The 26,475-nt window shown below is 41.7% G+C and overlaps 1 protein-coding gene across 1 annotated transcript in view; it reads left to right on the top strand.

Moving 5' to 3' along the window:
- Positions 1-23,856, top strand: part of NIFK (nucleolar protein interacting with the FHA domain of MKI67) — a 390,374-nt gene extending 366,518 nt beyond the window's left edge. Inside the window, exon 7 of the mRNA XM_044073689.1 lies at positions 23,713-23,856. Within this exon, the coding sequence (XP_043929624.1) occupies positions 23,713-23,856 (144 nt within the window). The remainder of the gene's footprint in view (positions 1-23,712) is intronic.
- Positions 23,857-26,475: the final 2,619 nt, after the last annotated feature.

Raw genomic sequence — 26,475 nt, 5'->3', positions numbered from 1 at the left:
ATCCGTGTCCGATGCACTTTCCACTATGGCACCCAGTTTGCAGTCGTCTGCAAACTTTATCAGCCAAAGTCCTCCCATGTTGGCCTTTACTTCTGAGAAGTAGATGCCGAACAATAGGGGGCCAAGGACCGAGCCCTGTGGGACACCACTTGTGACCGGCTTGGAGTCTGACATAGCGCCAGCAACTCTAACCCTGTGGGTTCTGTCCTTAAGCCAGTTTGCAACCCATCTTGTGACATATGGGTTTACATTTAAGCTGGTAAGTTTTTCTACAATACCCGAGTGGGGCATTGTGTCAAAAGCCTTTGCAAGGTCAAGGTAGGCTGTATGGACTGCCTTTCCCTCATCAATGGCCTTGGTGACTGTTTCAAAGAAGTCGACCAAGTTCAAAAGGCATGATCTGCCCTTGACTAAGCCAAACTGGGTCGGGTCCAATGTCTGCAAGTCCCCTATATCTTTGTTTATGAGCTCCATTATGATCCTCTCCATAGCTTTGCAGACTAGACTTGTTAAGCTAATTACCAGGGTCCGTAGAGGCACTGCCTTTGTGGAGTGGGACCACAGTTGCCGTACGCCACTCCTTGGGCACGTATCCTGTGGTAAGGCTGAGATTAAACAGCTGCCTTATGTGCAAGTTTAATTCCTCATTTAGCTCGTGTAGCACACAGCCGGGGACACCATCCGGTCCCATTGATACTGTGTTTTTAGCTTTAGAGAGAGCACCTTTCACCTGCGCATTTGGGATGTCTGGGAGGCTACACTCCGTTGGGATAGTTCTCTCTCCTTTAGGGGATAAGGCCATAACTCTCATTTCTTACTTTCAAACTCTTCTTCCTCTGGCCTCCATTACAGCCAGGGAGTTTCTGACACCTCTGGGTTTCATGGCATCCACCATCCTAATCCTCCCTCTGGCCAAACTCCATATGAGAAAATTTCAGTGGTTTCTGAAGTCAGTGTGGCTTAAACATGCATATCCTCTAGACTTTGTAATTCCTCCTTTTCCTTGTCTCAAGAAGGAAATTCGCTGGTGGATTAAGCAGCGGTCTTTGAATCCAGGACACCCTTTTCATCCTCCAATTCCTTCTCAGGAACTGTTCACAGACATTTCAGATGCGAGATGGGGAGCAACATTTGACTCCCTAAAAGTACAGGGGGTATGGTTGCCTCTTCATCAGAAGGAGCCATCAGTGTCAAATAGATGAGAGCTTGTATGCTGGCTCTTCAGACCTTTTATCCTCTCCTCTCTGGGGGCTCTTAAGTTATTCCCAGACAATACCACAATGATGTGGTATATAAACAAACAGGGAAGAACACAATCTTATCTTCTTTGCCAGTTGGCACTTCTGGTGTTGGGATCTTACTGTCGAGTATCAAGTGACTCTTCATACAGTTTATATCCCTTCATATCAGAACATTGTGGCAGACACTCTGAGTAGGTCCTTAACTCAATTCCATGAATGGATGCTTCACGGGGATGTGTTTCTGGACATTGTCCACCAGGTAGGTACTCCTGAAGTAGATCTGTTTATCTCCCCTCTGAACAGACAACTTCATCTGTTTTGTACCATAGTCCCAGTTCCTCTGGTGTAGAAGGTGGGATCTTTCTCATTTTCTTGGAAGGGGATGTTTCTTTATGTATTTCCTCCCCTTTCTCTTGTTCCAAAAGTCCTGTTCAAGATTGAACAGGATGCTCCCAAAATCTTGGTTATTCCCTTTTGTCACAACAGCACTGATTCCCTCTACTTCTGCATCTAGCCAAGGGCAATTATCACAAATCACCTCACAAGGTGGATCTGCTCCCAGAAGACAAGGAATCTCTGATCAATCCCCACCTGTCCACGCTTCAACTGACACTGTGGGTAATAGGATTTTGATTCCTCATAGACACATTTTTTTTTCTGAAGACGTGGTGTGGGTCCTGCTGGAGGCCAGGAAACCTACTACTAGGAAATCCTACTTATCCAAATGGAAGAGGTTTTCTATTTGGTGTCTCTCTCATAACCTGGACCCACTTAATGTAGATGTTTCTTTTGTTCTCTCTTACTTGTGTGAGTTGCTCAATACTGGTTTGACCTAGTCTTAAGACCCTGATATCAGCTATCTCTGCTTGTCTGACTTTATATCCTCCTTTAGTTTCTAGATTTGAGGCTAAACCATTTCTAAAAGGCTTCCTTCATATACGACCTCCCAGGAAGTCTGTTCCTCCTCCCTGGGATCTTGTTTTTCTTGGCGAGATCAACTCTGCCTCCTTTTGAGCCTGCTGCTTTAAATTCTTTCCAGCATTGTTCTTTTGTTAGCTCTTACTTTTGCCAGATGGGTGTCTGAGTGCTTGTCCTCCTTTCTTGATATTTCATAAGGATAGGGTGTCCTTGCGTACTAATCCATCCTTTATGCCAAAGGTATTTAATGAGTTGTCACTTAGTCTATTGATTGACCTACTTTTTCCCCTCTCCACAATCTGAGAGCGAGAGGATGCTGCATACTTTGGACATGCATAGACAGCTTAGGTTTTATTTGAATAAAACTAAGGCTATTAAAAAATCTGATCAGTTAGTTGTTTTTTTTTTTTTTTCATCCTATATCTTTAGGATTAGCTCAGGTTTTATTTAAATAAAACTAAGGCTATTAAAAAATCTGATCAGTTAGTTTTTTTTCATCCTATATCTTTAGGATTAGCTGTATCCAAGCAAACTCTTGGATTTCAAAGGCTATTTCTTTTTGTTACACTTTTGCCAAGAGCCTTCCTTCTCTAAAGGCTCATTCTGCTAGAGCTGTGGTTTCTTGTTGGTGTTTTTTTTCAAGGGGTTGGACACCAATTCTATTCTTGAACAACTACCTGACTTCTGTGCATACTTTTACCAAGCACAACAAGTTGGATGGTATTTCTAGAGCTAGGGCTAGATTTGTTAGAGCCATTCTTCATGGCATTTTAGAGGGCTCTTCTGACTGTCTGTATGGGGAATTTGTGTCCCACACTGGCATTTACCCTTTCTGGATGACATGAAACCAAAAACCAACAAAGTCAAAAGAAAAAGATAACTGCTCCATGATGGGTCTTGTTTCCTATCTGAAAACTTGTTTGGTGAACCAGCAGACAAACGAGTGTTCAGACCGAAGATTGAAGATGGTCTTCAGACTGTCAGTAAAGAAGTTCTGAGGATGGTTTGTTCATATGTTACTTTTATACCTTACGCCATGCTCGGGGAGCATACTTGTCATTTACGGCATACCCATTACAATGTAAAAGCTTTGGTATACTGGACAGACATCTAGCCACCCTTAGCAGGGGATCCCTATTGTAAAGAATACTCCAGCAGTGATATAGGAGGATATCAGGGGTGTTTGATAACATCTCAATCCCAACTGTCTGGATGATGAGGTTTTAATACCTTTTAGGCACCTGTTTACTGAGGATGTCCAGCAGGTACTAATGGAGACAAGAATGCCTGCTATTGGAAAATCATACAGTTGGTGCCAACATAACCTGCACCCACTCAGGGCTAGTGATTCTCTAGTTTTACAATATTTGTGTAAGTTATTTTCATATGGCCTGTCTTTATTCCTCTGTCAAAGTCAAGATTCACTTGTTGGCCATTTCAGCATATCTGCCCCATGGTGCCTCCTCTTACAAGATATTCTTATGTCAAAATGTTTTTGAAAGGGGTATTTTCATAAAGAGACCACCAAGAAAACCAATGTCCTCTCCTTGGGATCTTAATTGCTTGTTAAAGAAGCTAACAGTTCTTACATTTGAACCATCTTATCTTGCTGACTAGAGGTTCTTAGCTTGGAATACAGTTTTACTGTTGCTTTGACCTCCGCAAGGAGATTATCAGAGTTGTAAGCTGTTATTGTGGGTCAGCCTTATCTCATTTTCCACAGAGACAGGGTTTCCTGGAGACTAATCCTTCTTTATCCACCTCCAGTGTTATCTGAACGCAAAAAATGAGAGATAAAGGATAATTCATACTTTGGATGTCCACAGACATCTTGGGTACAATCTTGATGGAATAAAATCTTTCAGAACTTTGATCTGTTTATTTCTTGTGAAGGTAAGAAAAGAGAGCCTGTGTCATTGCAGAATATTTCCAAATGATTGTGTTGGGCTATTACCCTTTGTTGTTCTTAAAACAGTAAAATGATTTGAGTCAGGGTCAAGGTGCACTTTACTAGAGCCTTTGCTTCATCTCTTGCTTTTTGGAATGGGTTGGACTCTAGAAGCAGGAACTTGGTTCTCTGTACATACTTTTACAAAGCACTACAAGCTAGATTTCATCTCCTGGTCTATGTCTGGCTTTGTTAAGACCATTTTCCAGGAGCTCGTGGATCCTTTTATTTCCATCTTAAGCTGAAAAACATAGTATTGTTCTGTAATTAACTAACAGTAATAGATGATTACTGCTGTGGTAGGCACGTCCTCCCTTCACCCACTTGCTTTTTAGTGCATTTTTACACCAGGGTATACTTTATTTGTCTCCTTGCAATGCCGTGTCAGGACTCACCCTCACCCCTGTCAGTTGACATGAAAGCTCAGAAAGGCTTACCACCCAAACCAGTTTAGGCATGTGGAAGGTGTCCGACTTATATTTTGTACAGGATATAACCCATATATCTTAGGCTGCTGTAACAGTGATCATTCAAATATCTATTGTTATGGTGAGTTTACTTACACAACTGTACTTTCCAAAGGAAGCCCTTGCTCTGGAAATAGTCAAGGCTGTAAAGCTTAGCAAAGGTATGCTGAGAAGACTAAGTGGCCATTGCTGTAATGTCTGAAGTGGAAGGTTTCATGGAAAGGCTTATGGATATAGCTTTTACCCAGAGAGAGTGCACCTTTGGGGAGCAGCAAATTCCTTGCCTAATTTCATAGCTAGAGGAAATATTCTATAATCCACTTTAGTAATGTAATTTTGGAAAAGTTTAAACAAGCTTAGCTACGGAAAAGCTTACAAAAAGCTGTTCATAGGTAGGTACTAGGCTATCAGCCCTAGGGTCTATACAAGCCTAGCCATAACAATTCCCTTGCTATTTCTTCAACACAATGTTTACTTCCCTGGACCCCTATCTAGCAGGGTGACTGACATGATCCCCGGGGTAAATTTCCTATCTCCCATCCAGTCGTCAAGGTTCCTTTTGAAGTGGGCCAAAGAGGTGCTCTGCTTGACCAGTATCAGCAGTCTATTCCAGAGTATGGGGAGTCTCTGGGTCAGGAACCTATTCCTCCAGCATGTTTTGTTCATTGTGATGACAAGGTTTAGATCCCTGGAGCGTGTGGCATGTCCAACAGCTCTGGGTTTGACATGGCCTTGTATGCTAAGCAGAGATCAACTCTGAGTAGACGATATGCGACAGAGTATAGCTGGAGTTTTTTTTAGTCGGTCAGCATAGGGCATCTACTTTAGCCTGGGATTCTTTTAGTGAAGTGTTTCTGTGGCCTTTCCATTTGTTGCAGATGTCTTGTGAGGTACATAACAAACGGGGCACTGTACTCTATGATGGGTCTAATGAGGGATGAGTACAGTGGGGCAATGACCTCCTTTTTTCTGTATGAAAAGCCCTTAGTGATGAGATGTGTCACACATAAGTATTTCCTGACTATTGTGGCAATGTGGTTATCGAAGGTGAGAGCACTGTCCACCTGTGTTCCTAAGTCTGTTATCACACTTTAGGTGTGTAGTTTGCTGCCACCTATGTGATAATTCATGGGTACATGTGTTTTCCCAAAGGGCATAACTATACACTTCTTGGCATTGACCTTGAGCCCATGGCTCTGGCATCAAGCATCTATTTCTTTAAGCCCCGTTTGTAGAATATTCACATCATTTTGGGATTCAATAATGGCTCCCAGTTTGCAGTCATCTGCAAACTTTATTAGCCAGAGTCCCTCAGTGTTAGCCTGTACTTCAGAGAAGTAGATGCCAAACAAGAGCGGTCCCAGGACTGAACCATGAGGTACTCCAATTGTCACTTGTCTGGAGCTGGATTTGGAGTTTGCTACTTTTACAGTGTGGGTTCTGTCAGTAAGCCAGTTGGCAACCCATTGAGTGACATAGGGATTTATGCCCTGCTTAGTAAGTTTATCTATGATCCCAGAGTAGGATATGGCGTTGAAGGCCTTGGCTTAATCCAGATAGGCTGTGTGGACTGCCTTACCAACGTCCACAGCTCTGGAGACTGATTTGAAGAAGTCAGTCAGGTTCAGGAGACATGAGCGGCCCTTCATGAACCCAAACTGGGTGGGGTCCAGTGTTTGAAGGTTGCCAATGTCTTTGTTTATAAGTTCCACGGCCTTGCAGATCAGACTCGTCAGACTGATGGGACGATAGTTCCCAGGATCCAAGGTGGATCCCCCCCTTGTGGAGTGGGATACCTGTAGCTGTGGACCACTCAGTGGGCATGAATCCTGAGGTGAGGCTATGATTAAACATGACACTTAGGTGAGGTGCCAGTTCATTTTGTAGTTCATGTAGTACACAGCCCAGGATGTCGTCTGGTCCCATGGATGCTGTATTCTTAGCTTTGGAGAGTGTGGTTTTTACCTGTGTCCGTGATTACTAGAATTTTGCAATCTTTCGGTATTGAAATGGGCCCTTTAGGGGGTGAGAGAGAGTGAATCAATCTGCCAGGATATTGGCAATGTCCTTGGGATCAGTATATTTAATGCCATTCTGTTGTAGCTGAGAGCGGATCTGAGCATTTCCATTTAGATTCTTGACATAGCTATAAAATGCCTTGTGATTGTCTTTGGAATTTTTGGCAATTTTATTTTCATAACTAACTTTGGAGGATTTTATGAGGGAACTCAGCTTCTTACTGAGGCTGGTAAAGGAGTTTTTTTGCATCCTCTGATTTTCCTCTTTTCTGCAACAGTTTCTTCCTTCTGTTGTATAGTTTGTTTATGATGGGACCCCCAGATTGGCTTCCTTTTTTTGGAGGAGAGCGTCTTGGTTCTATTTGGGGATGGCATGATTCATGCACAAGTGGATGTGCTCCTACAGTGCTTTAGTGTAGGATTCGGCAGTCGAACTTTCAGTTCCCGTTTGCATGGGTGTCATGAAGTTTGTTACTTCTGACTTGAATAGCATGAAGTTGGCCTTGGAGAAGTTTTTTACGGATGTTTGCTTACTGGGGGGTGGGGGTGGGATGTGCCATCAAAGGTGATTAGCTTATAGTTAAACCTAACCAACGAGGGGTTGACCACTGGTGTGGAGTATTGATTTCCCATGTTGGTAATGACCAGGTCCAGGATATTGGAGCCCATGGTGGATGGATTAGTTGATCCAGGGCATTGGAATTTATGAATTCCAAGAACCGTTGGGCAAAGGTGTTGATACATGAGTAGTTTTTCCAGTTAATGGCAGGGTAGTTGAAAGCCAGTATTAGGGTGTTTGGTTGTATCTTAATATTTTCCAGTATGTTTAGAAAGGTATAGTGAGAATCTTGGGACATGATGGGGGATCTGTAGCAAGCTACAATTTGGATTGCACTCTTACCTAGTGTTGCACCTGGAGAATTTCGGATGCATTATGTTGGGCAACTAGCCTGGAGGTGTGAATATGGACACTCCTCCACCTTTAGTGTTTCGGTCCTGGTTTGGTATCCGAAAGATGTGGCAAGAATTTGTAGCCTGGTAAACCAGGGGTTCTCTCTGGAGCCTTGAACCAGGTCGCAGTTACTCCACAGGTAACAATGTTCTCCATTTTTAGGAGTGCCTCAAGAGAGTGCATTTTGAGGTTTAGACTTCTAGCATTGAATAGCATTACCTTCATATTTTGTATACTTGTACCTGTTATGGTGGTGGTTTCATCCTTTGAGCCTTGCCTAAAAAAGGCACTGTAGGGGTGGCAAGAACATTAGCCAGTAACCTAAATCTCAGGGCTGACAGGTGCAGACCATCTCTGGTAAAGCATCGTGGTTTGTCGATCATGTCATCCCAGGAAGACAGATACTGGATCCCCTTTGAATGACACCAGAAGCTTAGCCAATTGTTGAAGTCAATCATTTGGTCCTTATACTGTGATATGATTCTGGGCAAAGGCATGATACTACTCAAGGCTAGGGTCATACCTGCCTGGGCCACATGATCCAAGAGCACTTCCATGTCTCTCTTCATGTAGTCCAGGGAGGTATGTCTCAAGTCATTCACTCCAACATGGACAATGACAGAGTCATATTTGTACTTGTTGTGCAGTGACTTGAGTGCATGTGTTATGTGGCAGATCCTGGCACCTGACAGGCAGCTGACTGTACTTTTCTCCTTGTTCAGCCTGGTGTGTGGGACATCAGTGTGCCTGACTATAGAGTCACCTATGACTAAAGTGTTGGGTACATTGTCTTGCCTTAGGGGCTGTTGTTGGGTGGCACACTGGTGTTGTGAGCTATGTGATACCTTGGTTTTGATTGGTGTTTGCGTTTCAGCTGCAGAGGTCCTTGTTGCTTGGGCAGGTTAATGTTAAGGGCCTCCGCAGATGTGGGTTTAGTGTTATGTGTGGGTGTTGGTAGTGAGGGTTTTGTAGGGCTGTGTGTTGCTTGAGGTGTAGTGCGGGTGTTAACCTTCTCCTCTTGATTGTCTAGCACAATGTTGGATAGAGAGAGCTTTGCTTCCAGTTTGGCTATGTAAGTGAATCTCTCGCAGGTTGTAGTGTTGGGTGGTAGGAGGAGTGGGTTGTATGTGTATGAGGCAATTGCTGCATTGCTCCAGTATGCCAAGATTCACCAGGTGGACAGGAGAAATCACCAGAAGCTGACCCTTGGACATGCCTGGCTAGATGTTTTTTTTTTTGTAAAGTACAAGAGCTGTTTTCTCTTACCTTGGGAAGGTACTTTGCAATTATAGGCTGTTTAGTGCCTACAATTAATTTTTCCTTATTAACAAGGAGAGTTGAGTGCTTGCATCAGTTTAAGGCTTTCTAGTGCTTTCCAGCAGGTTTTACAGCAAGTGCTAGTCACAGTGACTCCAACCAGAAAGAGTTAGGAATCAATGTACTCTGCTCCTATTCTCACCAGGATCAGAATATAATAACAAATTCCAAGCTGTCACCTATAAAGCAGTTATTAAGCTTTCTGGTGATCAACAGTCTCCAGGAAATAATGTAACTGCACTCGTTCTCTCACCAGGAGAAAACAGAAGCACTAATCCCAAGATGACTACTGAGAAGCAGAATGTGGGCTCTCCAATAACTGGTAGTCTTGCAATAGATGCTTAAATGTAAGATGAAAACAATGGTTTATCCTAAACACTGCAGTGTACACTAGAGGAATTAGATGTGAAAGTAGGTAACTTAAGTTTTACCTGTCTAAAAAGATATGTTTTAGTGGAGAGTCACTGTTTTTAAAACAGTAAGATAGATTGAAAGGGGGTGGTCACTTTTGTATTCTGGTACAATAGAATACAGTAGGATGGCCAGTAAATTTAAATAGTTGAAGGGGAGTGATTTCACAAAATGATAATGAGCTTACTCACACAAGCCAGTAAAAGCAGAGAGGAAATGAGATATATGGTCAAATTAACAAAAGGGGCAGGCAACTAGAAAGGCAGTGGTGTTTAAGAACACAACAGTAACTGGGTGGGAGGGTAGGAAAAATTATTTCTGCCTGACTCACAAGAGACAGAACTGTGGTCTGTTTTCAAGTTTTAATATGCAGTTAAAAGCAGAATACAAGTAAAACACAAGGTAAAGAAAACACATCACAGTATTCAAAATAGAAAAAGGCAATAAAATAATACAAAATACAACAAATAAAGAGCAAACTAGCCTTTCCTCACAGCAATGTGTAGCAGAATCTGGGTGAGCCTTTCTAATAAAGCTCTGAAATGTTCTTCATTCCTGAATCCATTTGTAAGGTCCAAATAAAATCACAGTTTCATAGGTTTATACTAGGCTATCTGCCCTAAGGCATTTATAAGCCTAGCCCAAAGTTTTGTGGCTTACGCCACCCCTTATATGAAAAAATACTGTGCCCATTAGTTTGTTGTGCCTCTGTCCAGCAGTGACACAGAGATGATTCCCGGGGTAAACCTACAATCTCCCATCCACAGGTCAAGATTTCTCTTGAACAGAGCCAACGAGGTGCTCTGCCTCACATGGCCCGGGATTTTATTCCACAGCATAGGGAGTCTCTGAGTGATAAATCTATCCCTCCAGCACATCCTATTTATATCTGTGCTAAGGTTTAAGTCGCTTGCTCTAGTGGTTTTGGTGGATTTGGATTTTTTGAGGTGGAGCATGTCCATTAATTCCGGGTTGGACATGGCCTTGTATGTCAGGCACATGTCACCTCTGAGCAGACGGTATGCGACTGAATAGAGCTAGAGTTTCTTCAATCTGGCAGCATATGACAGATTTTGGAGTCCCTTTATCCTTTTGGTGAGGAACTTTTGGGGTCTCTCCAATTGCTGCAGATGTCGGGTGAGATACATCCCGAATGGGGCATTGTACTCGATCATTGGTCTGATAAGTGAAGAGTACAGGGGAACAATGACCTCACTAGATCTGGATGTGAATCCCTTCATGATCAGGTGGGCAATGTAGAAGGTCTTTCTAACCACTTTAGCAACGTGTCAAAAGAAAGGCCACTGTCAACCTGGGTCCCCAGGTCCCTGATAACCTCTTCTGTGCTTAGTGGATTGCCGCCTATATGGTAGCTTGGGGTTACCTTGTTTTTCCCGAAGGGTATGACTATACATTTTTTGGCGTTTAACTTCAGGCCATGGCTCTGGCACCAGCTGTTTCCGTGAGTCCCTTCTGAAGGATATCCGTGTCCGATGCACTTTCCACTATGGCGCCCAGTTTGCAGTCCTCTGCAAACTTTGTCAGCCAAAGTCCTCCCATGGCCTGTACTTCTGAGAAGTAGATGCCGAACAATAGAGGGCCAAGGACCAAGCCCTGTGGGACACCACTTGTGACCGGCTTGGAGTCTGACATAGCGCCAGCAACTCTAACCCTGTGGGTTCTGTCCTTAAGCCAGTTTGCAACCCATCTTGTGACATATGGGTTTACATTTAAGCTGGTAAGTTTTTCTACAATACCCGAGTGGGGTATTGTGTCGAAAGCCTTTGCAAGGTCAAGGTAGGCTGTATGGACTGCCTTTCCCTCATCAATGGCCTTGGTGACTGTTTCGAAGAAGTCGACCAAGTTCAAAAGGCATGATCTGCCCTTGAAGCCAAACTGGGTCGGGTCCAATGTCTGCAAGTCCCCTATATCTTTGTTTATGAGCTCCATTATGATCCTCTCCATAGCTTTGCAGACTAGACTTGTTAAGCTTATGGGGCGGTAATTACCAGGGTCCGTAGAGGCACCGCCTTTGTGGAGTGGGACCACAGTTGCCGTACGCCACTCCTTGGGCACGTATCCTGTGGTAAGGCTGAGATTAAACAGCTGCCTTATGTGCAGGTTTAATTCCTCATTTAGCTCGTGTAGCACACAGCCGGGGACACCATCCGGTCCCATTGATGCTGTGTTTTTAGCTTTAGAAAGAGCAGCTTTCACCTGCGCATTTGAGATGTCTGGGAGGCTACACTCCGCTGAGATAGTTCTCTCCTTTAGGGGGGGGAGAGGGGGGTGAAGTTTGCACTGAACCTGTCTGCCAGTATGTTGGGAATGTCTGTGGGTTCAGTGATTTTTGTATCATTTTGGACTAATTCTGAGCATATTTGGGAGTTTCCACCCAGGTTCCTAACATAGCTGAAAAAGGCTTTATGATTGTCCTTTGAATCCATGGCTATTTTTCTCTCAAAATTGGCCTTAGTTGATTTTATGAGTGCTCGTATTTTTTTACTAATAATGATCAGGGGTGACTTCCCTTTTATGGATTTTGTTCTATCATGTAATAGCTTTCTCCTCTTATTGTAAAGTTTGTTAATGGCTGGGGTCCACCAGACTGGACGTTTGCCCTTTGTGGAAAGAGTCTTGGTTTTATTTGGGATTGCCTGATCCATGCAGTCCTGGAGGTGTTCATAGAAGGCATTTGTAAGGGCTTCCGCAGCTTGGGTTGTGGTTTCCACTGGCTCAGGGGCCTTGAAAGATACCACACCAGTCTTGAGTAGTGTGAAGTTTGCTTTTGAGAAGTTCTTCACTGTGGTCTTTTTTGTTTGGGGTGGGGGCGGGATGTGGATTTCCAGTGCGATTAGTTTATGATCAGATCTCACCAATGAGGGATATACTTCTGGTGTGGAGCATTTTGTCCCCATGTTTGTAATAATGAGATCTAGTATATTTTCTCCTCTCGTGGGAACAGTGACTAGCTGTTCCATGGCATTTGAATTTATGAACTCCAGGAACCGTTGGGCTAGAAAGTTAGGGCTTGAGTAATGTTCCCAGTCTATATTCGGGTAGTTGAAGTCACCCAATATGATGGTGTTTGGAGATACATTTATACCCTCCAGTGTCTTCATGAAGGCTGTGTGGGGTTCCTGAGTTTGAGAGGGTGGCCTGTAGCATGCTACAATTTGTAGAGCAGTTTTGCCTATGGTTAGTTGCACCTGCATGGTTTCCGAAGCTTCGTGCATTGCCACCAACCTGGAGGTGTGGGTATCCTTTATGAATATGGATACACCCCCTCCTTTTGTGGTGTGGTCCGGGTTTTGGGGCCGAAACGTATGATATGAAGTAAAACCTAATAGTGCCGGGGTGCTCTCAGGAGCCTTGAACCAGGTTTCAGTTGCAGCGCAGACATCGATGTTCTCCATACTGAGAAGGGCCTTGAGTGCGTGCATTTTGAGATTTAGACTTCTGGTATTGAGCAGCATTACCCTCAGTTTCTTCCCATTTTTGTTTTCTAGGGTGGTAGGTTTAGAATTTGAGCCTTGCCTAAAAAAGGCACTATGGGGGTGGCAAGAGCCTTAGCCAATATCCAGAATCCCAGGGGTGACAGGTGCAAGCCGTCCCTTGCGAAGCAGCGTGGCTTGTCAAGCATGTCATCCCAGGCAGACAGGCACTGGATCCCCTTTGAATGACACCAGACATTAAGCCAATTGTTAAAGCTGATAATCTTGTCTCTATATTGTGGCATCATTCTTGGTGAAGGAAGGATACTGCTCAGGTCAGGGTCATACCTGCCTGGGCTACATAATCAGAGAGCTCCTCTATGTCTCTTTTCATGTAGTCCAGGGAGGTACGTCTCAGGTCGTTCACACCAGCATGGACAATGACTGTGTCATATCTGTACCTGCCGTGGAGTGACCCGAGTGCTTGTGTTATGTGGCGGATTCTAGCGCCCGATAGGCAGCTTACTGTGACCCTCTCCTTGTTCAGCCTGGTGAGTGGGACGTCAGTGTGTCTGACTATGGAGTCACCTATGACAAGCATGTTTGGTGTTGTATTTGGCCTTAAGGGCTGTGACTGCTTTGCACACTGATTTTGTGGTTTGTGTGTTGCTTGTGGGGTGTCTTGAGGTAGCAGTTGTTTGGGTGTCTGCTTTGGAGGCCTCTGCTGTTTAGGTAAATTTTTACTCAGAGCCTCCACGTATGTCTTTGTGTGTTTATGTGTTTGATTCAGTGGTGTGGTAGCATTATGTGAGGCTGGTTTTGTGGTGTGTGTAGTTTCCTTCTACTCCTGTCTGGTCTTGCCAGTCCTGAGTTGAGAGAGCTCAGCCTCCAGTTTGGCTAAATAGCTGCATCTCTCGCAAGTATTTTTGTTATGTGGGAGGAGGAGAGGGTTGTCTGTGTACATGAGGCAATTGTAACATTGCCTCAATATTCCCAGATTCACCAACTGGGCAGGAGAGGACGCCAGCATCTGGCCCTTCGACATGCTAGAAAAAATATGAAGTTAGGTATGAGACTGAATAAGAGAGGACTTAGTAAGGAAGTGGGTACTCCTGGGGGGGGTTTCGTAGTTGTTTCTCCTGTAGTTGGTTTCACAAACTCTAGGGGAAACAGAGTTCTTGGTTGTTATGGAAACTCAACAGGCTGAGCAATTAGACTGAGGGATTGAATGTCTAGATAGGGAAATCCAGATGAGTGAGTTAATAGAGTGGGGCTGTGTAGAAGAGGTAGGGGGTTCTTCATCAGTTGAGGGCACAGCACTGGAAACAGTCTGAGACCAGAACAGTGCTACTAGAGTGAGCTTGGCCTTGCATGCTTTATCTTGAAATCAAGAGAAGTGGGTAGGTGTAAAGAAGACATTGAGACAATTCTAGGAGAATGCATCTGTGGAAGAACTATGTGAAAAATAATTTGAAGCACTTCGTGTTGAATGGTGAAGCAAAATGTTCACAACACTGTTGCCCTCATTTCTTGAATATACTGTGCGCTACTCTGAAATAGACACACCAGGAAGCAGAGTTTCAAGCAGCTCAACATGCATGAGTACAACAGAATCCACTGGTTAGGTGAAATAATTAGTACTATAGTTATAAAAAACTTTATTTAAAAAAACAATAACATTTCAAGGTTTAGCGCTTTCATCTAATATAACTTAGACTTCATCAGAATGAAGTTAAGTTATATTAGATTAAAGCGCTAAACCTTGAAATTTTATTGTTTTTTAAAATAAAGTTTTTTATAACTATAGCACTAATTATTTCACCTAACCAGTGGATTCTGTTGTACTCGTGCACGTTGAGCTGTTTGAATTAGTTGGGTTCGAGTTCGTGAGGAAGCAGAGTTTGTCTGCTCAGTTTGTCCACAATCATTTTGGACATGCCAGGTGTGTGTTGCTATCAGAAAATGTAAGGTCAACACCTATTCCCACAATCTGTGCTTCTATGCACAGTAGATAAGATTTGGTTCCCTCTTGCTTTGTTGATATATCATGGCAGTGCCATGTCTGATTGTATGGTAATTGTGACTCAAGGAAGCATGTCCTGAAATGCCTGTAATGCTAGAAGGACTGCCTTCATCTCAAGTACATTGATGCATGAGGATGCCTGTCCTGTAGTCGGTGCACATTGTACCATCATGTCTGAAATGTGACCCCCCACCTACCCACCCAAGGGAAGACACATCCATGGTTACCTTTGCCTTGAGATTTGGCTTGTAAATGGAGTTGTCAGATTTTATGAATGGGTCCACCATTGTAAACTTTTCCTGACAGCGCTGATCATGTGATGCAGTGGTTATGACTGATCCTACTGGGACTGAAGCATCCACTGCAGTATTCTGTTTCACCTGGCATGACAAACCACTTGGATAGAGGGAGCTATTTAACAAGAGTACCTTTACAGTGCTGGCTGCTGGCTGACTGTCCTGAAGGAGCAGGCATGAGACCTCTTCTACTTATAGCTGAATTAATTTCAGTCAGTTCAGCAGCCTATGAAAAACAGAACCTGGGAAGGTTGCAGATTGGGGATTACTTTCATCATGGCCAAATCCAAGGACAGGCAAATGCAGAGCAAGTACAATGTCGCTGCAGTACACTTTCATGGTGGAACTGCCAAGAACCAATCATCCAAATGCAGGAAAATCCATATCTCTAGGAGTCGCATGTGAGCTGCAACTGGTGACTTACATTTGGTCAACACCCAGAGTCTGGTGAAACCAAATGGAAGGGACCAAAACTGTGATTGGTCCTGACCTGAAAGCAAATATATCTTTTGCATGCCTGGTCCTTATGTGAAGATAGACATCCTGAAGATCTACAGAGCACATCCAATACCCTGCCTGAAACACTGAAGTAGTGATTGCACTGTGACCATCCAGAAATACTACTTTGCATGCTTGTTGAGCCAGCTGAGATAAGAAATGACCTGTGGTTCTTTTTTTTTTTTTTATGGGGGGGGGCACAAAAAAGGACATGGAGTGAAATCCAAATTCTTTCTGGTCTGGTGGGACCTTTTGGTTTGCTTTTTTTCCTGAGCAGAGCTTTCACATCCTTTATTTCAGCTTCACATTGGATGGCACTGAAGAGAACTGAGAAGTCTGAATAGGTGGTAATGTGGAAAGGGGAATAAAGTAGCCTCTGGATATATGGTACTCCTTGCTCATGAATCCAGCATGATCAGCATCCATGTTGTAATGCATGAGAGAGACATCCCTAACCCCCTCCATAGGGGAACAGTCAGGCAGCCCTTCAGGGAATGTAGGAGCAGAATCCTGGAAAGGATCCCCTACCACCCTGGTTTACAGACTATTACTGCCCATGGGGTGGTGTCTGGAATGAAAATTCCCATTGCCCCTAGAACCTCTGTCCTGTTGTTGCCTTAACTGGGGCTGCTGGGATTTTTTTAAATCACAAGTTCTTGACTTTTTTCTAGTTATGTTGAAAGGTCCTTTGAGGATGCTGAAATTAATCCCAGCAGCAATGAGCATTCTGCTCTCTTGCTGACAGCCCTTGACTTTTAGTCTGAATTATGTAGAACTATTAAAAAGGCATTAATGAAAGCTACCATCACATACAGCCAGGCCCATTTCCTCATGGTTACATCAGTTCATGCTGCTCCAGCCTTCACATTGTATAAAATACATTGTCAGAAAATAAATTGTAGTCCTAGTTGCCATTTGGGTTTTTAATTGCGAGTATAGATCACCCATTTGCAACTGTTTCAAAGTATATGCTGTTTTCTTTCCAGTTCTCTTTGAAACCAAACCATATGCACTTTGTAGTTCAGGGCCCTACCTGAGGACATACTAGATGCATAAACCTGCTTCCCTAGTGTGTCCACCATCTTAGTCTTTGCTAGGAGGATGTATGGATTAAGCATCTTTTTCATTTGCCACAGCCACAACTGTGCAGTCAGAAACAGGTCCTTTATTCCAATACAGCCTGCCACTGGGGACATGGAGAATCATGTCTAGTTTCCTGGGAACTGGCTCAGTTATGTCTCTATCCAAACCTTGAAACAAACCATGTTGACTAGCCTAGCCAGAGGAGTACTACCCCATGCAGCTGGGGAAGAATTATCAGCCTCCTTGAAGATTTGTTTTTTTAGGAGAGGTGGAGTTTACTGGCCACAAGTCCCTCTGCCTCATTATCTCTAATATTTTGCCTTTTTTTTTTTTTTTTTTAAACTTCCTCTTCATGTAAGGGCTAGGATGACCGTCTTCTCCAGGAAGTTCTGATGAGAAGGAATACATGTATCCCACCAGTACTGGCCTCAGATCTGGATCATGCTCAAATGCGATCTTAGGTAGGATATTGAACCAGACCCCTCTCCTGAGCTCCATTTCAATGTGCCATTACTTGTGTGTACCTAATTACAGTAGATACTGTTCAAAACTGTCCGTGTGCATACTATTTTCTTATTTACTTTTGAAATAAGGATAGAAATGTGGACTTGATAATCCTTTGTATTGAACAGGTTAGTCTCTCTAGGTTAGTAGCCTCTTTTCACGGGAGACCCTTGGTGGTGTTTTCACTAGGGGGGAAATTTGGACAGGTTATCAGGGAAGTTCCCCTACAATCATTTGTGATCTGTATTCATGGAAGTGATGGCCACGAATATGTGCCCACATTCCATTACTAGTGCATTGGTGGTTTTGAGGATGGTGTGCAAGATGAATTCAGTGCAGGAAGCAGAGGCAAATACCAGCTCTAGGAAGAAGTTTACAGAAGTCGCAGAAGACTCAGAATTATTGTTTCAACAGTAGCTTTTTTGGGAAATTGGTCAAATTGAGCATAGAAGAATGTATAGTTACCCCCTCCAATTGGGAGGGTTGTGGAATGATTTATTGAAAAGACTCAACCAAAATGAGCCATATAATGAAGTGTTGTGGGGGGGGGGGGCATTATAGGCAAAATACAGGAGGAAGATGGACAAGACTAGAAGTTCATTTACAGATGAAGAGAACATATGCAGAATCAGTAACAACTATACAAAATTGGCAGTAGGAAAATAAAAAGGAGAACATGCTAAAAAGAAAACTTATGGTAAAGATGCAAAGTAAAAAGGGCCAGGAACTAATCGGATATAAGGTATGTGACAATTTAATATTACCCTTGGGAATGAAACACAAGAGCTAAGAACATTTATTTTGAAACTGTACAAGGTATGGATTTTTTTCTTTTTTTTTTTTTTTTAAAAAGACCACACTACAGTCTATTGGAATGAATATGTAATTACAGCATGATTTCAAGAGACTGAGTGTTCACAGGCTGATACTAGGCTATCTGCCCTAGGGCATTTATAAGCCTAGCCAGAGTGTGTTTGGCTTTCGCCACCCTTTTAGATTAGTTGACTGTGCCTCTGTATAGTAGGTCACAGAAGATAGCCCTTTTAAGGCTAGTTTACTGTGCCTCTGTCTAGTAGGGACACATAAGAGATCCCAGGGGTAAACCTACGATCTCCCATCCACTCATCAAGATTTCTCTTGAAGAGGGTCATTGAGGGGCTCTGCCTAACATAGATTGGGAATTTGTTCCAGTGAGAGGAGCCTCTGGGATATAAATCTGTCCCCCCAGTATGTCCTATTTATTTCTGTGCTTAGGTTTAAGTCCCTGGAGGCGTGTAGCTGTTAAGGGATTTGGATTTCCTGAGGTGGAGCATGTCCATTAATTCTGGGTTGGACATGGCTTTATACGTCAGGCACAGATCGTCTCTGAGTAGGCAGTAAGCAACTGAATAGAGCTGGAGTTTCTTTAGCCTAACTGAGTCTGACATGGCATCTGCAATTCTGACCATGTGGGTTCTATCCCTGAGCCAGTTTGCAACCCATCATGTGACATAGGGGTTGATATTTAAGCTGGTGAGCTTATTTATGATGCCCGAGTGGGGTTTTGTGTCGAAGGCATTTGCGAGGTCCAGGTAGGCTGTGTGGACTACCTTCCCTTCATCTATGGCCTTGGTGACTGTTTCAAAGAAGTCAACCAGGTTCAAGAGGCAAGATCTGCCCTTAACAAAGCCAAATTGGGTAGGATCCAGTGTTTGGAGGTTCCCAATGTCTTTGTTTATGAGTTCCATGATGATATGCTCCATAGTTTTGCAGACCAGACTAGTGAGGCTTATAGGGCTATAGTTTCCGGGGTCCGTTGTGGCACCACCTTTGAGGAGTGGGACCACTGTTGCTGTACACCATTCCTTGGGTACATATCCTATAGTAAGGAAGAGATTGAGCAGTGACTTTGAGAGGGTTCAGTTCTTCTTGGAGCTTGTGTAAGACGCAGCCCAGGACACCGTCCAGTCCTATTGATGCTGTGTTTTTTGCTTTGGAGAGGGCAGCTCTCACTTGTGCATCTGTGATGTCAGGGAGGCTACACTCTGTTGGGATAGACATTTGCTCTTTTGGGGGGGAGAAGTTTGCACTGAACCTGTCTGCCAGGATGTTGGCAATATCTGTGGGTTCAGTGTATTTTTTGTCGTTTTGCACTAACTCAGAGCATATCTGAGAGTTGCCACCCAGGTTCCTGACATAACTAAAGAAGGCCTTGTGATTATCTTTAGCTTCTTGTGCAATTTTTCTTTTGAAGTTGGCCTTAGATGATTTTATGAGGGATCATAGTTTCTTGCTAGTACTGATCAGAGATGCCTTCCCTTTTTGGGATTTTGCTCTATCATGTAGTAGCATCCTCCTTCTGTTGTATAGCTTATTTATGGCTGGGGTCCACCAGACAGGTCTCCTGCCTTTGGAGGAGTGAGTCTTGGTTTTATTTGGGATAGCATGATCCATTCATTCCTGTAGGGGTCCATAGAATGTGTTTGTAAAGGATTCTGCGGTTTGGGCTATATTTTCCACCGACCCGGGGGCTTTGAAGGATTCCACCTCGGTTTTGAGAAGTGTGAAGTTTGCTTTTGAGAAGTTCTTCACCGTGGTTTCCTTGGCTGAGGGTGGGGATGGGATATAGGTGTCCAGTGAGATTAATTTATGGTCAGATCTTACCAATGAGGGGTATACCTCTGGTATGGAATATAGAGTCCCCATGTTGGTGATGATCAGGTCCAATATGTTTTTCCCTCTTGTGGGAGTGGTGACCAGTTGTTCCATAGCATTTGAGTTTATAAATTCTACGAACTGTTGGGCGAGGGTGTTGGGGCTTGAGTAGTGCTCCCAGTCTATGTTTGGGTAGTTGAAGTCACCCAGTATAATGGTGTTTGGAGAGACCTTCATATTCTCCAGTGTTCTAAGGAAAGCCGAGTGGGGTTCCTGAGTTTGGGAGGTCTGTAGTAGGCTACAAACTGAAAGGTAGTTTTGCCCACTGTTAGTTGCACATGGATGGTCTCCGATGCTTCGTGGAGGTCTGGGTATCTTTGATGAATATGGATACTCCCCCTCCTTTTGTGGTTTGGTCCAAGTTTTGGGGCCAAAAAGCATGGTATGAGGTATAACCTGGTAGTGCTGGGGTGCTCTCGGGAGCCTTGAACCAGGTTTCTGTTACTGCACAGATATCAATATTCTCCATACTGAGGAGAGCCTCGAGTGTGTGCATCTTGAGGTTTAGACTTCTGGCGTTGAGCAGCATTACCCTTAGTTTCTTTTTCCTTGTGTTGTCTATGGAGGTGGGTTTGTCTTATGAGCCTTGCCTAAAAAAGGCACTATGGGGGTGGCAAGAGCCTTAGCCAGTATTCGAAAGCCCAGGAGTGACAGGTGCAAGCCGTACCTACTGAAGCAATGTGGCTTGTCAAGCATGTCATCCCAGGCTGACAGACACTGGATCCCCTTTGAATGACACCAATACTTTAGCCATTTGTTAAAATTGATCATTTTGTCTTTATACTGTGGCATCATTCTTGGTGAGGGTAAGATGCTACTCAAGGTCAGGGTCATACCAGCCTGGACTACATGATCAGAGAGCTCTTCTATGTCTCTTTTCATGTAATCCAGGGAGGTATGTCTCAGGTCATTCACACCAGCATGGACAATGACGGAGTCATATTTTTACTTGCTTTGGAGTGACCTGAGTGCTTGTGTTATGTGGCGGATCCTGGCACCCGACAGGTGGCTTACAGTGACCTTCTCCTTGTTCAGCCTGGTGAGTGGGACGTCACTGTGTCTGACAAGAGTCACCTATTACAAGTGTATTAGGTGTGTTGTTTAGCCTTAGGGGCTGTGACTGTGTGGCACACTGACTTTGTGAACTATGTGATACGTGGGTATTGTTGTGGGGTAGTGGCTGCTTGGATGTCTGCTTTGGAGGTCTCTGCTGCTTGGGCAGATTTTTATTTAGAGCCTCCGAGTATGTGTTTGTGTGTTTGTGTGTTTATGTGTTTGGTTTGCTGTTGCAATAGGTCTGTGTGAGACTGGATTTGTGGTGTGTGTGGTTACCTTCTCCTCCTGACTGCACCAGTACTGGGTTGAGAGAGCTCATCCTCCAGTTTGGCTATATAGTTGCATCTCTCACATATATTTGAGCTTGTTGGGAGGAGGAGAGGGTGGGTCTGTGTACATAAGGCAGTTGTAACATTGCCTCAAGATTCCCAGATTCACCAGCTGGACTGGAGAGTAAACCTGAAACTGACTTTTAGACATGCCAGAATAGTATAAGGAACTACTTTTTGACAGATCAAAAAGGACCAATAGGGAGCCAAGTACTTAAAGGGAGTATAAGAGGGTGTAGTGCTTTAGTTTATTAGTTCTTACTTATAAGATTACTTATACGAGCAAGTGCAGGGCTTTAGAATGAAAAGAGTGCTTACTTTGAGATTTAGAACAGTTCTAAGGGAAAAAGTGAAGAGCAGACTTTGTGGAGCCGGGAATAGTTTAAACCCGTTTAAGCGGCGCTGCCCAATGCTGAAAATCGCACAAAACCATGCAAATGCCAGTTTTAAAGCAGGGAAACTGAAAGAGATAGGAATTGACCCAAAACGGCCAATAAGCTACTAGTTTCAGGGCTGAGACCACTCCTCCAGGGAAAGATAGGCTGCTCAAAGCTCCCCACTCTCACTGGTGAACAGAGAAGCTTCCTCCTATCCAAGTAAGGATATGGGCAACACAAGAAACTATACCACAGTCCGGAATTCAGCAAAACCTGAAATCTGGACTAATCTAGTTTAGCAAAGGCGTGAAAAGAGAATATTTTTTTGTTTGTAGTCTTTTGGCTTTTCCCGGTTAGGGGTCACCACAGCGGATCACAGGTCTGCTAATGATTGGCAGTGGATTTTTATGGTGTTGAGTTGCCAGCCTAGCACTCAACCTTCAAAGAAGAAACACCCACACATGCTCGCACCTACCTGTATGTCTTTAACGTTCACTCAACCGTGGGGAGGACATGCAGACTCCGCACAGAAGGCACTCCAGCCAAGAATCAAACTAGTGAACCTCTTGCTGTGAGGCGATAATGCTACCCTTTGCAAAACCGCGGCCTCTTTATTTCAAGAGACTAAAAAGAAAATATATGTGCAGTTTCAAACAGAGGTTGAAGGAGAGACTTCTGAAGTAATGGACATTTCAAAAGTCTTTGACAGTAGGGGTTTATTTGACTGGAGGATATGATTGTAATGTAATTTAAAAAAAATGAATAATGAAAAAATGTCTATATTCCAAGCATTGTAAATGTGGATGGCAAGAAAGGTATTGTAAAATACTGAGAGTAACCAAAAAAAGTTTTTTTTTTCTGTGTGAAAGAAAAAATGTTGTATATGTGGTAAAACAGGTCATAAAGCAAAGAAATATGAACTTGAATGTTCTAAATCTAAAAAAACATGGGTGGATTGCAAAGAAAGAGAATGAACAACATGATAAAGAGCAAAGCAAAAATAGAGGAGATGGAAGTAGGTGAAAATTTAGAATAAAGGGAGATGGAACAAAAGTAATGAAGGACAGAAGCTACAGATAGAACTGGAAGTCAGTTATGTAGAAGATACAAGTTGGAAAGCAGTAAGAGGTTAAAGAGTAAAAGAACAAGAAAATGTAAAGACTCAATATAAAGGAAAAGAAGAAAGGAAATGGTAAACAGATGAGAGCAATATAGAAAGAAGATGATATCCTCTAAATCAAAGAACAGCTTGAGAATTCTTTCAGTTAATGTTAACAGTATGAAGAATATAACTAGAAGAATAGGATTTTTTAGAGTGGTCTAATTAGTATGATGGTTGCTATTATTATTTTAGAAGATCTAACATTTCTGATTCATGAAGAAAGACTGTAAACACAAAATATATGAGATGAGGTAATAATGTAGAACATTGGAAAGGAAAACTGTTCAGGAATAGCAATATTACGTAGGAGATCAGTAAATATATTAAGTATTACAAAATTGTAGATTTAAGATGGCAAGAAAAGGTGTTTAGAATTATAACTATTTATGCTTGTGTGATGGATAAAGAAAGGTTGAACTTGGATTACATTGGTGGAAACACGCACATTACAGTTGCAGCAATTTTAACTCTAAGGGAAAATAAAATAGTAAAAGTTGTAAAATTTGAAGTAGTGAAATGTGAAAAAAAATGGTTATATGGAACTGAAAACCATGAACATGCAAAAGTGTTTTAAAAACTGAAATTGATTATAATTTCAAAAGGCATGCAAGATAGAAGAAACAATACAGTTTGTTCAGACCATTTAGCAATATGGATAGAAATAAATCGTCATTGAGTATGTAAAATAGGAAACTATATAAAAAGAATAAACAAAAAGGAATAGAATGAAAAAGGAAAGGAAGTGATTATTCAATTAGGGAAAGTATTGAATTACTATGAAAGCATTTTATAGTTGGCCTGAATGGTGGATCACCCTTACAAAAATATAGACAGTTACAGACAAGAAAGTATATGTTAAAATATTTAGAGATGTAATGGAGAATTTTGAGAATAATAATAAAGAATATTATGACGAGAACTATATGAGAAATCAAAATAAAATCAGAGAACTATTATATAAACAAAGATGTATTTTTTTACCAGGAAAAAGGATGGTGTATCACTATACTGAAGAAAATAGTGAAGGAGCATAGTAGTGTGATGAGAGAAGTGAAAGATAGGAGTTTAAAGAAAAATCAACAAATTGTGGATATTGTTATAAGCTGTATAGAAAAAAAATTTAGTTAAAAAAAGACAAGTCGGAAAGATATGGGAAGCAAAAAGAGTTATTAAACAAATTAACAGAGAAGTGGGAGAATAGATTACTGTATATGAACTAGAAGTGTTCAAACACGTAAATGTAAAATCCACTGCTGGTCATGATGGAATTGGATTTGAAATATATAAAAACTTAAGATGAATGGCAGAAAAACTACTTGTGTGTGTGTGTAATGAATGGTTAAATTATAAAGAATTGAGTAGTGAAATATTATAATTCTTATGGAAAAACAGAGAAAAAGAAATAAAAAAATGGAGACCAGTAGTCCTTAATAATACAGATTATAAAATATTTATGAAAGTAATACAGAAAAGATTTGAAAATAAGATGCAATCTATATGAAGGAAAGTGCTTATAAAAGAAAATGATGTCAGGAGTTATTAATGAAAGCGAGAGAAATAGACGATATTGTAAATAAGAGAGAAAACTAATGGAAGGTAATAGTTTGGTACTGGTCTATTGGCCCTAGGGCCTACACAAGCCTAGCCAAACAATTCCCCGGATATTTCTTCCCACAATATTTACTTCCCAAGACCAATGTCTAGCAGGGTGAATTTTCTATCTCCCATCCGTTCGTCAAGGTTCCTTTTGAAGAAGGCCAAGGAGGTGCTCTGCTTGACATGTATGGGCAGTCTTTGCCAGAGTATGGGGAGTCTCTGGGTCAGGAACCTATCCCTCCAGCATGCTTTGTTCATTGTGATGAGAAGATTTAGATCCCTGGAGCATGTGCCTCTGAGGGATTGGGATTTCTTTAAGTGGAGCATGTCCAACAGCTCAGGATTTGACATGGCCTTGTATGTTAAGCAGAGATCACCTCTGAGTAGACGATATGCCACAGAGTATGGCTGGAGGTTTTTTAGACTGTCAGCATAGGGCATCTGCTTTAGGCCTTTAATTCTTTTAAGAAGGTATTTCTGAGCCTTTCCGGCTGTTGCAGATGTCTTGTGTGGTACATACCAAATGAGGCATTGTACTCTACAATGGGTCTAAAGAGGGACGAGTACAGTGGGACGAGGTGTTTGACTTGATGCAACATGATACATTGTGGGATATAATGGATATGTATAATATCAGAAAAAATTAAACAAATGTTTAGAACAGCATACAACAATAAGGTAAGAGTTATAACGGTTAAACAGTTGGGTAAATAGAGAAATAGACATGAATAATGGTAAGAATGTCCTTTGAGTAGTATTATGTTTGCTTTGGTTATGAATAAAATCGTTAAGGCAATTGGTCAAAAAAATGCATCAATCAAAGTACACAATTCATATGGATGATGAAATTCCAGTCATGATGTTCTGCGCAGATGATATAATTACTAAAAATAGTGGATGGGTGAGAGAAGTTATAATTTATTTAGCTGATTGTCTACAAGAAATGGAGGAACATGGGATGAAATTAAAGATTGCTGGAATACAATTTTCTATGAAAGAAATGTCTGTTTTAGGGATACATTTTGATAAAAAATAATAAGGATGTGATACAATATTAAAGGAATTAAACGAAATTTGTGTGTTATGGAAAGTGTATAGACTAGCTTTTAGAAAAAAGTAAATCTGATTAACTCAGTATTAATAGGCAAGGCAGCATATTGACTGTTGTAATCTCTAGAATGTATGATAAATTCTTGTTAGAAATTTTCTCTTTCATGTGGGGATTGAGATTAAACCTTGTTAAAAAAAAGTGTATTGTACATGAATAAGGAAGGTGGAGGATTGGGATTGCTTAATCCAATAGTATATGCTGCATCATTAAATTTATATAAAGTTTTAAAATGGTTAAATGAAATAAAAAAGAATATCTAAGTACTAAATATTATGGGAAATTGTAAGGAACAAGAATAGAGTAAAATGTTGTAATTAAGAAATACAGAAATAGAGAATCGTCAACAAAAGATAAATGTGTTGAAATTAGAGACTGATGAAATGAAAGAAAATAGAAAAATATGGTACAAAACGTTATGAGAAAATATTGTCTTAGTCCAGGGGAGAATTTCAGAAGAAAAGATCCAAGAAACCAAAGAAAGAAATGGTGTAGTTCTGAATGTCAGTATTTTTTTATTGAGATTTGGAATAAAGAAATTGCCAGTAAAAGCAAATATCCCTTGCAGAAAGAAACATGAAAGAATGTCTGTATTGCAGTGAAGAAGAAACAGAACAGTCTTTTGAAATGAGAGACTTAAAAATTATGGTACAGATTATGTACAGAATATTTTGGGGAATTTTAAGAATAATGACATGATTGAATATTGTTATGTGACATAAGTAAAAATTAGATGCCGATAAAGTCTCTCATGTGGCATGGGTAATATGGAATGAATGAAATTATGTTTAATGGAAACAAGATATTGTCATTAATATTACAGAATATTACATGATAGTTTTGGAAAAAAGGAGTTCTGTGTTGAAGTAAAAAAGAGTTTGTATATTAGTTTCAGGTGTAGAAATATAAAAATATGTATATATATATATGTGTGTGTGTGTGTGTGTGTGTATATATATATATATATATATATATATATATGTGTATATATATATATATATATATATATGTATGTGTGTGTGTGTGTATATATATATATATAT

The sequence above is a fragment of the Protopterus annectens genome, chromosome 6.part0, assembly GCF_019279795.1.
Source record: "Protopterus annectens isolate FY-2018-M chromosome 6.part0, PAN1.0, whole genome shotgun sequence".
Taxonomy (NCBI): domain Eukaryota; kingdom Metazoa; phylum Chordata; order Ceratodontiformes; family Protopteridae; genus Protopterus; species Protopterus annectens.
The sequence above is the reverse complement of the archived record's forward strand: the minus strand, read 5'-3'. Positions and strand labels throughout refer to the sequence as shown.